This window comes from Pseudophryne corroboree (genome assembly GCF_028390025.1).
Source record: "Pseudophryne corroboree isolate aPseCor3 chromosome 3 unlocalized genomic scaffold, aPseCor3.hap2 SUPER_3_unloc_10, whole genome shotgun sequence".
Classification (NCBI taxonomy): Eukaryota; Metazoa; Chordata; class Amphibia; order Anura; family Myobatrachidae; genus Pseudophryne; species Pseudophryne corroboree.
Window position 1 is genome coordinate 2,975,032 of NW_026967494.1, and position 11,369 is coordinate 2,986,400.

At 42.7% G+C, this 11,369-nt stretch overlaps 1 protein-coding gene across 1 annotated transcript; it reads right to left on the reverse strand.

Moving 5' to 3' along the window:
* Positions 1 to 583: 583 nt before the first annotated feature.
* LOC134983198 (gastrula zinc finger protein XlCGF57.1-like) lies at positions 584 to 2,800 on the reverse strand. Its single transcript, XM_063948935.1, has one exon. It carries the CDS (start codon positions 2,760 to 2,762, stop codon positions 1,230 to 1,232), a length of 1,533 nt encoding a protein of 510 aa, XP_063805005.1. The 5' UTR covers positions 2,763 to 2,800; the 3' UTR covers positions 584 to 1,229.
* Between the last annotated feature and the right edge of the window lie 8,569 nt (positions 2,801 to 11,369).

Genomic DNA, 11,369 nt, shown 5'->3' on the forward strand with positions numbered 1-11,369 from the left:
ATTAGTGCACCGCGTCCCCTCGCATGGCTCGCTTCGCTCGCCATGCTTCGGGCATGGTGCCTTCGCTTCGCTCGGCACACTTTACCGTTCCAATCGTAGTCCACGTGGATCGTTAAGTATGAAAAGGTTCAAAAAAAGAAAAAAATCGTGAAAAACTCATGTCGACCTTTTGTCCATGTCGACCTTTGTGTTGTCGACCTGGAGTCCGGATACCATCTTAGCTTAGCAGAATTGCGAACATAAGATTAGCAGAATTGCTACTAAATAATTCTTTGCAGTTTCTGAGTAGCTGCGGACCTACTCACGAATTGCGATCAGCTCAGTCTGTTTAGTTCCTGGTTTGATGTCACAAACACGCCCTGCGTTCGGCCCGCGTTTTCCCTGAAACGCCTGCGTTTTTTTTGCAAACGCCTGTAAAACGCAGACTTACCACCCAGAAACTCCCCTTTCCTGTCAATCATTTACCGAACACCAGTGCGACTGAAAAGCGCCGCAGAAGCCACAGCAAAACTGCTAAGTTTTGTGTTAAATAACTAAGCGCATGCGCCCTGCGTGCCTTCCACATGCGCAATTTGCAACTAATTGCAGCATAGCGAAAATCGGCAACGAACGAACTCGGAATGACTCCCATTATCAGCATTTTGTAACTCTGAACCCCCAAGCGCAAGCCTGGTTGGTTCACAAAGTTGAGCTGTAGCCCTGCCCTTTGTTGGTGAGCTTCTATCATAAGGACCTGTTTCACCAGGACTGAGTCACAGCCAACTGGCATCACCCACCATACCTGGAGCTCAGCTAGACATTTAGGATTGGTACTGGGTTCTCAGTACCCGGAGCAAAAGACAGATCTGCATAGCAGTGGTAGATGAGGGCATGACATCTGATTATTTCACCCTGCGGTAGCATGTATTATTGCAAAAAGCATAGGAGATAGGATAAGAACCTTGAAGAACAACGCATGGCAATAAGTATACTCCAGAGGATTAAAATGGCTTCTCACCTGACTGACTTCTCTGATGTGTAACAAGTTGTGATTTCCATTTAAAACATTTCCCACACTCAGAGCAAGTAATTGGATTCTCACCCGTGTAACTTCTGTTATGACTAATAAGATCTGATTTGTGTGCAAAACATTTCCCACATTCAGGGCATGGAAATGGATTCTCACCTGTGTGACTTCTCTGATGTATAACAAGTTGTGATTTCCGTGTAAAACATTTCCCACACTCAGATCAAGAAAGAGGCTTCTCACCTGTGTGACTACTCTGATGTTTAACAAGATCTGATTTTTGTGCAAAACATTTCCCACACTCAGAACATGGAAATGGCTTCTCACCTGTGTGACTTTGCTGATGTCTAACAAGAGATGATTTGTGTGCAAAACATTTCCCACACTCACAGCATGGAAATGGATTCTCACCTGTGTGACTTCTCTGATGTTTAACAAGATTTGATTTCTGTGTAAAACATTTCCCACACTCAGAGCAAGAAAATGGCTTCTCACCTGTGTGACTTCTCTGATGTTTAACAAGATTTGATTTGCGTACAAAACATTTCCCACACTCAGAACATGGAAATGGCTTCTCACCTGTGTGACTTCTGTGATGTATAACAAGAGCTGATTTGTGTTGAAAACATTTCCCACACTCACAGCATGGAAATGGACTCTCACCTGTGTGACTTTGCTGATGTGTAACAAGATGTGATTTCTGTGTAAAACATTTTCCACACTCAAAGCAAGAAAATGGCTTCTCACCTGTGTGACTTCTCTGATGTATAACAAGATTTGATTTGTGTGCAAAACATTTCCCACACTCAGAACATGGAAATGGCTTCTCACCTGTGTGACTTCTGTGATGTATAACAAGAGCTGATTTGTGTTGAAAACATTTCCCACACTCACAGCATGGAAATGGATTCTCACCTGTGTGACTTTGCTGATGTCTAACAAGATGTGATTTCTGTGTAAAACATTTTCCACACTCAGAGCAAGAAAATGGCTTTGCACCTGTGTGACTTCTCTGATGTTTAACAATATCTGATTTGTGTGCAAAATATTTCCCACACTCAGAACATGGAAATGGCTTCTCACCTGTGTGACTTCTCTGATGTATAACAAGTTGTGATTTCCATGTAAAACATTTCCCACACTCAGAGCAAGTAATTGGATTCTCACCTGTGTGACTTCTGTTATGATTAATAAGATCTGATTTTTGTGCAAAACATTTCCCACACTCAGAGGAAGAAAATGGCTTTCCACCTGTGTGACTTCTCCGATGTTTAACAAGATGTGATTTTTGTGCAAAAAAAATTCCACACTCAGAACATGGAAATGGCCTCTCACCTGTGTGACTTCTGTTATGACTAACAAGATCTGATTTCTGTGCAAAACATTTCCCACACTCAGAACATGGAAATTGTTTCTCACCTCTGTGACTTCTCTGATGTGTAACAAGAGCTGATTTGTATGTAAAACATTTCCCACACTCAGAACATGGAAATGGCCTCTCCCCTGCCTTAGCTGGCTGATGGGTAATACGTTTTGTGTTCTGTGTAAAACATTTGGCATCTATAGAACACGGAAACACTGTATCTACTCTCAGAGCTGTAACAGATGCACCAATATCAGAGTGATCAGGAGAACATTTCCCAGGATCAGAGGGATCAGCTGACAAAGCTGGATGTATAATTGGGGTAATGGGGTTAGCTCCTGGAGAATCCTGTCTACTGTCATTATCTTTTATGTCACAATCCGGGGATAACATTAGATGTCCTTCTGAGATATTCCTGCTTGTGTGTCCATCTGCTGGAAATAAAATACATTATGGAAATGTGACATTTTCTGTAACAATATTAATCTTGTAAAGAATAGGAGAAGACGACTCTCTGAGACACTTAATTGTAAATGTGTGTGTATAATAAAACAACTTTTAATGAAAGCTTTATAATATTGTGTCTCAGACTATCATTGTGTCCACCCTCCTGAGAACACTCACAATAACAAATGTAATATTATAAGACTTAGATATATCTCTCTCTTGTACTGGTAACTAACCATGAAGTATAAATGGAGATGTAGTCACTCACAGAGTCCTATGTCAGCACCAATGTAAAACAATGGATGGGGAACATATCGTATGAATTGGAGATTCTAGATGAACAATAACATCAGTCATATGAGCTGATGGATCAGAGAAATGTCTCCTAACGTTACTCCTGGAAGCATTGGTAAGGTAGCATTCCTTTATGTGTGTGCTCATACGCTGGTAAGCCTGTACATGTGTTACTCACCCTTATATAAGGTATATTGCTACAGCAGAGTAGGTGTGGAACAAGGTATTTTACATGCAATACACCATATGATACCCTGCAATCATCATCTGCTAGGTTATAATCTACTGTTACACCCCCATCATCAGTGTTTTACCTCTATTCTCTCACTAGTAATAAGGATGATGGTGGTCATTCCGAGTTGTTCGCTCTGTATTTTTCTTCGCAGCGATTTTACGCTTATTGTGCATGCGCAATGTTCGCACTGCGACTGCGCCAAGTAAATTTGCTATGCAGTTAGGTATTTTACTCACGGCTTTTTCATCGTTCTGGTGATCGTAATGTGATTGACAGGAAGTGGGTGTTACTGGGCGGAAACTGGTCGTTTTATGGGTGTGTGTGAAAAAACGCTACCGTTCTGGGAAAAACGCAGGAGTGGCTGGAGAAACGGAGGAGTGTCTGGGCGAACGCTGGGTGTGTTTGTGACGTCAAACCAGGAACGACAAGCACTGAACTGATCGCAGATGCCGAGTAAGTCTGGAGCTACTCAGAAACTGCTAAGAAAGGTCTAATCGTAATATTGCGAATCAGTCGGTCACAATTTTAAGAAGCTAAGATTCACTCCCAGTAGGCAGCTTGCGAGCGAACAACTCGGAATGAGGGCCGATGTGTGTACGGTAAGTATGATACAGAGAATTAAATATCAGAATCTATACAGCTGCCGCCATACTTCTGCTTCTCATACGTGTGCTACTGGCAGCAGTGAACATCTGAGTGAGAGTGAAGGGAAGACAGCAGAGAAAGAGATTGGATCTGCCTTTGCAGTGCTGTACCACACTTGTCACCCCTGTTAGTATATAAAAATAAGATTTTAAGCCTACCGGTAAATCTTTTTCTCCTTGTTCGTAGAGGATGCTGGGGACTCCGTAAGGACCATGGGGTATAGATGGGCTCCGCAGGAGGTATGGGCACTCTAAAGAACTTTTAGTATGGGTGTGCACTGGCTCCTCCCTCTATGCCCCTCCTCCAGACCTCAGTTAGAGAAACTGCCCAGAGGAGATGGACAATATGAGGAAAGGATTTTGTTAATCTAAGGGCAAGATTCATACCAGCCCACACCAAACACACCGTATAACCTGGAATATACGCAACCAGTTAACAGTATGAACAAAAACAGCATCAAAGACCAATTCCATAACATAACCCTTATGTAAGCAACAACTATATACAAGCCTTGCAGATTTAGTCCACACTGGGACGAGTACCCAGCATCCTCTACGGACTAGGAGAAAAATATTTATTGGTAGGTTTAAAATCTTATTTTCTCATACGTCCTAAAGGATGCTGGGGACTCCATAAGGACCATGGGGTTTATACCAAAGCTCCCAAAAGGGCGGGAGAGTGCGGATGACTCTGCAGCACCGATTGAGCAAACGCGAGGTCCTCGTCAGCCAGGGTATCAAACTTGTAGAATTTAGCAAAAGTGTTTGAACCCGACCAAGTAGCTGCTCGGCACAACTGTAATGCCGAGACGCCTCAGGCAGCCGCCCAAGAAGAGCCCACCTTCCTAGTGGAATGGGCCTCTACCGAATTTGGTAACGGCAATCCCGCCAAAGGAATCTATTTCTCCGTCGTTCACATCCGGAACGAAGACTGCTAATAGAGCGTTTACCAGTCTTTCCACCCAGCTGAAAACTTTTTCGGCTTCTGCCATTGCCGCTTTGCTCCTTGTTCCGCCCTAGCGGCTTACTTACACCACTGCTGTCAAGTCATCCGACAGAATTAACACGGGCAGATCACAAAGCATATGTTCATTGAAAGTAGCTCTTAATTCAAGAAAGCTTATTGCAGACAAACTTCCCAGCTTTACCTTTTCCTCTGGAAATACTTCCCTTGCAAGGACTGCTCCCCAGTCTCGGAGATCTGCATACATGGACACCAGGATCTCATCCTGGATTCCGAACCTTCGTCCCTCTGCCAAAGTCGAAAAATATCATGATTCACATGCCTTGTACTAACCCCTCATGCACATGCCCGCTGCTCGTACACTCAGTCTGACGTGCGTGCATATATCCGCAATTTGCGTAAGATCGCTCCGGCGATCACGCGCCTGGTATGCGCATTTACGGTAGAGTTTGTGAGCGTGTAGCGGGCGACTCGATCGTAGCATATTTAACCCAAATAGTGTATATTGTAGATAATATTCCCCTAGACCATGTCAGCGAGTATGTTTAGTTTAAACTGTTCCTGGACAGAGAGATTCCTCTTTGCATGATAGGAAGGGTCAGATAAAGGTTGAAAGGTGGTGTCTAGTATCCAGCTGTAGGGTATTTTAAGGGTAACATTCTGATGTTAGTTAGGAAAAGATCGCTCGCTCCTGCGTATAGTTATGTACAAAAGTAGATTATGGATATTAATTGTAGTTGCTGTTCATTATCCATGCGGCGGGAATCCTGAGGATACCTCCCACTAGAGCAGTTGGGGAAAGACACAGCCCACCTGTTCAAATCCACCTATGACCTTTGCTATAATGTGGAGACATTCCTGTGTCCAATGAACAATGAGATTATAGGGACCATTGTATTGTGAAAGTACGTTATGTATATAAAGACCACCATTGCCTGGCCAGACACTCACTCTCTCTGAAGGCTTTCTCCCTGAATGCTGAGGGTTGGATCCAGGACGCGCTTGCGAATCATCCCCCCGTATGTATTATTCTCTGTAGCCATTTTGTTATCCATTTTGATTGCCATTTATGTTCTCATTTGTTCACTCTTGTTTGCGATTGTTCGCTATTTCTCTGTTATTGTGTTAGATTTTGATGTTAGTTTGTAGTGTATAACTTGTATTGTGTTTTTTCCCTTTTCTCTAAACCATCCACGGCAGTGTTAGAGCTACTGTGATTTTTAAATCCAAATCAGGTCTTGTGTTTTCACTCCTACGCAAAGGGCTCTCTTAGCATCTTAATCGCTCATACAGTATACACATTGTTAAAGGTTTTAAGCGTTACATCATTACAGTATTTGGCTATTAAGGTTTAGAGCATAAGCATATTCTTACTGTGGTTTTAATAATAAGGTTTAAAGGTTATCAACTGTGTGTGCGCTCGCTGTGGATATTCATTAAAAACTCAGCGCAGCATGTGTACGCCAAGTGCGTACCACGTACGGTACTTCGTACGCAAACAGCGTGCAAAGTGCGTAGCACGTGCACGTGGTCTAACGGCCATAGCGGCTCAAAGGTAATAGTATATAGCTTAATATTTAAAGGTGATATTTGACATTATCAATTGGGGGCAATCGTCCGGGCCTCCTCATATCCACAGCCTAGCAGGACAAGGCAGACTTTTATCTATCAGCAAAGGGTGGGAAGGTAGTATCCCGTTATCCGTTTTGTGGTCGGGGATACATTGATGCTGATTAGATAAGCGTCTGTTCCGCTTGGTTTGAAGGGATGCTGGTGGGATCCGGAAGGTAAGAACGCAAAGCTATTTTTAAAGTCTGTGAATTTCTGAATACAAGCATACACCTGTATTCTGCATATCTGATTATATTGTTGCAAAACAAGGTTCAAATGAGTCATATTGTGTTTGATTCAGATTGGATTGCTTACCTGTTTAAGTAAATTTAAAAGTATATTTAAAAGTTGCTGCAAAAGCCTTGATATAGTGTTGTTGTTTTTTTAACTCAGGCCTAAAAATAACTTCAGGGGCTTGCATGGTGATTTTTTTGTGACAAAGGAAGCCACATGGTCTGTCCTCCATTTTGTGAAACCCTCATGGATGTGGAAGGGGGAGGAGCAGCGGCCATTTTGGGAAGGTCGTTTTTTTTCTAAATGGCTGATTTTCAGTCTGCTCAGGAATAATCAGCCGTCCTTGGTCAAAAAGAAATCACCATTTATGAGTTACCAATGCATTTATTTAACCCATGCCATAGTCAATTACAAATAGATTCAGATGGGGCTTAATAAAAGTTAATAGTAAGATGAATATTTGATGTAAGAACCACATACAGATAAACAAAGTTTTTTTTTCACTTTACCTCTAGGATTCAGTTAAACTCTGCTTGTTGTAAAATAGCCATTGAAATGCAAATTAACCTGTGTGGCTGCTTTTTCCTGGCAGTGAAAAACCACCTTCACAGACAGTCAAAAGCACATTCATATGCAAATTAGAAGCACTTAATGAGTAAATGAGTCTCAGGAGACCAGTGAATGGTACATAGATATAATATTATAATTATGTGTATGTGTTTATATCAATGTATGTTCTGCAAGATAGCTATCCAATATGAATCATACTATTGGAAGCATTGATTAGTAGATTAATTTAGACCTGTATTTTGTGTATTCTGCATATCTACTCGCTTGTTGCCATTAGCATTGATTATTAGATACATTTTGACCCGTGCTGAGAAATTTGTTGCTATTTAGTTAAAAATATAAAGTAATCTTTAAGGGAGTACATGTAAAACACACACGCAGCCTGGCCCAGTTATAAAGGTTTATACAGGAGATACTGTGTGGTGTGGGTAAGCGATTATAGTTCAATATCGTTTACATTTATAGAAGCATGTTATTTGTATTGCTGCGGACGTATCCGGCCTGTGTACACGTGTCTCGGGCAACGTGCGAGACTGCGTACGCAACGCAAAGGCCTACACACGTGGCATATTTTACGCAACGTGCATACAGATACGCCCACAAAATACAAATCACACAATAGCATTGTTTTAGTTTAGGCGATACGGTAGCACATAATTTGTTCAGTTTCCAATATTTAGTTTAAATACCTTACTGTACTGTAGTACCTCTGGGGAGAGCTATCAGTTAACAGGAAATTATTTTTCTGATCAGAAAACTATAGAATGATAGTGTGGGCTGAAAAAGGTATGAGTGTATTGAATCCCACTTGGTGGTCTTGGTGAAACTTGGTGAAGCACGGTCTAGGTGAAAACGTGCGAGCACGGTTTTGGTGAACACGTGCGACGGAGTGTGATAAAAGTTATCGTGGTATTACGCTCCGGCTGTTGTGGAGCACAGTAGGGAGACTCCAATGATCCTACCATTTATAGACAACAAGTGTCTATAAGTGGTACGATTGGACCGCACGGTTGTAGGTGTAAACCCGTGACGCAACGTGATATGAGGTTGCATATTCATGCGTAAATTGCCCTCATACGTGTTGTAGGGAGCACATGCAAGCGTGATTTGTGTAAAATAAAGGTAGGGAATTTTCGCTGGTCTCTCAGGAAAATCCCTAGAGGTAGGTCCTGCAACGACTACACGAGTCTGCTAGAAGGCGGACCGGGGATACTCGGAGCAGAAGAAGCTGGTGGAAGAGCTTGGAGAACTTCCACCATAGACTACTGTGTTTGGTGCATTTTAGGAAGTTTTTCTGTGTTTAAAAGGTCCACAATGGAAGCCAAGTGTACAACACAGGGACGTTACTCGCCAGGGTTCAGGCAGAGAATTTCAGACCCAGGGGGTCAGCTCGGTGAGTAATGTGGGGGAAGTATGGTCCCCACACTGAGACCTTTTGTGATGAATGGACACGAATGACTGTGGGGGATAAAGCACCATTTCCTGGGATAGGTAGTTTTAACTCAGAGGTATTGCATAATCTAAGGTTTAGGATCTGTCTCATAAAGTCCCAAAAACAAAGGGTCAGACACACAAACTGTTTACATTTATGGCAACGAGAGAGTGATATACAGAGGGAATTAGCTTACACAGCTGGTTCCAACCCTAGCAGGAAACTGATGGCAACTGGAGAAACAATGGCTACAGAGAATGACATACTGGCATATGATGATAATAGTGCACTTAATAAATGTATTAATGACAATAAAAGTAAACGTAATAAATGTGTTAATGACGATAGGAGTAAAACTGATAAATGTACAAATTCTAACCCGTGCAAGTTGCACCCCATGTTAAACTTCCCTCAGAATTACAAGCAAGAAAGTGAGCCCAGCACGATGTCTGCACTTTCTCCAGCAGCCACCATACAAAACACCCAGGTGGGCACAGCCCAATCGGTAAAGGCAGTAGTAAAGCCCCCTAACGGAGGGTCAGGTGAGGTCGTGTCCACAGATAAGTACGGTATTGTATATTATGCACAGACAATTGCACCTCACATTGTAGAATCAACCCAGAGTGATGTGATTGAACTTAATCCTGTCAGGGTGATCGCAGTCCCAAATGGAAAGACTGACGCTCAGGGAGTCACTCCCGTCAGGAACATTGCAATGGATTGCCCCTGGTCCCGGACAGAATTAAGGACAATTACTTCTGAATTTCCTGATCCCAGGAAAGATCCAGCCGCATGCCAAAGGTTTATTAAAGAACTAGGTAACGCCGCCGAACCCCATAATAAAGATTGGCGGACATTGCTAAGGGTATGTCTACCCTCCAATATTGACCCTGCAAAATTCATCACTGATTGTAAGTTAGACGCAGAAGTACCTCCCACTGAGGAATACAATCAGGAGAATGTTAAACAGATCAATCTGCAGTTAGGATTATATTTCCCAACTGTTGTCAAGTGGAACAAAATTTTCTCCATTAGACAAAAAGAAGGTGAAACTGCTTCTGATTATTTCCATCGAGCATTAGAGGAAATGGCTAGATACACTGGGATCGCGGACATTGAGGAAAGTGTACATCATAGAGAGGTAGCGGTGTCCGTATTATTGGAAGGTTTAAAAGAAGTGTTGAGAACAAGGGTACAGACCACTCAACCTAACTGGAGAAGTATCTCGGTGGCTGCATTAAGGGAGTCCGCTATAGAGCATGACCGTAATATCCAAAGAACCAGGGAAGCAGAGGGAGAGCGGTTGATGGTGATGAGCATCTAAGCACTAGAAGAGGCATCAAATCGACCAAAACCCCCAGCCCCTGGCACATGGAGGAAGCCAAGGGTTTGTTATCTGTGTAAAAGGGAAGGGCATTATGCCAGCAACTGTAACAGCACACATAAAGTCAGACCTCCTAGACAAGAACACGATCAAAGTTATGACACACTGTATGACACACGTAATTGTAATCAGGGATCATATAGGAAAAATTTTGGGCCGCACCTGTAATTTGCAGCCAGTGAAGTTGATTGTTAGTCTTGATAGTAAGCCTCAGGTTACGGTCGATGTAATTGGTAGGTTATTCCTTGTAGACACAGGGGCGGCCAGGTAAACTCTGTGATTTATCTTTAAATATTTCCTTTTCATCTCTGACGTTCACCAGCAGAACTACAGCTCAAACGTCACATGACCACTTGGTCTTTTCAGAGGTCTACCGAACCCCAGTATGTCCTACCAGCATCGTTGTGCCTGGCCATGCACAGAGGGTGCAGAGTGGAAATACTGGTGGGGGAGACTGTGCAGAGATACCGATAGACATGTTGATGTGACAGCCTGATGGTGAACGGAAATCTGACAATTTTTCTCTTTTTCTATTGTTCTCTCTCTTTTTGTTCTTTCATGTTTTACGGATGGTATGTCACACAACAGTTAGACAAATGGTAATGCAAGATTTATGCTCCTTACAGAAAGATCGCTGATTCGGAAAGAATATCGTATCACTGAAGTGTTCGTTTTGGGAAGACTGAGAGACAGCACTGCTGAGACGGCATCTGAGCAAGAAGAACAAAGAGACTAGAGGACAATTATCGTAACAATTTTCTTTCCCTTCAATTATTTTCTTACCCCCATTACCACTCTTTCTTTCTCCTCCTGCAAGATGGACTTGCCTAAAGAGACTGCATTCCGTGTTTTCCTGTTGACCCTGTTGTTGACCAGAGCAGTCTGTTTCGGTGAGAGTACCAGAGAGGTCGAGAAAGGATCTGGAATAGGTTCTGATGACCAGGACGGATTCGTAGAATTCCAAGAGCAACACAATCACTGAGTAAAGGCGAGTATCAGAAAACGATCTGGTAGCCATGACACCAAAAGACATTGTGAGGGATTGTTAGCTGAAGAGAATTGTATCTGTAGGAATTGTGAAAACATAGTTGAGGACGGGTGCATCCAGAGATGTCAGTCCAGTCTTAATATCAACATGGACCGTCATCCATTGAGTGACTATCACTCATTAGTGGGTAAGGTTTT

Bases quoted from the DNA above. Each gene is read 5' to 3' on its own strand.
- LOC134983198 (XM_063948935.1), bottom strand. From the start codon at position 2,762: ATGTTATCCCCGGATTGTGACATAAAAGATAATGACAGTAGACAGGAT.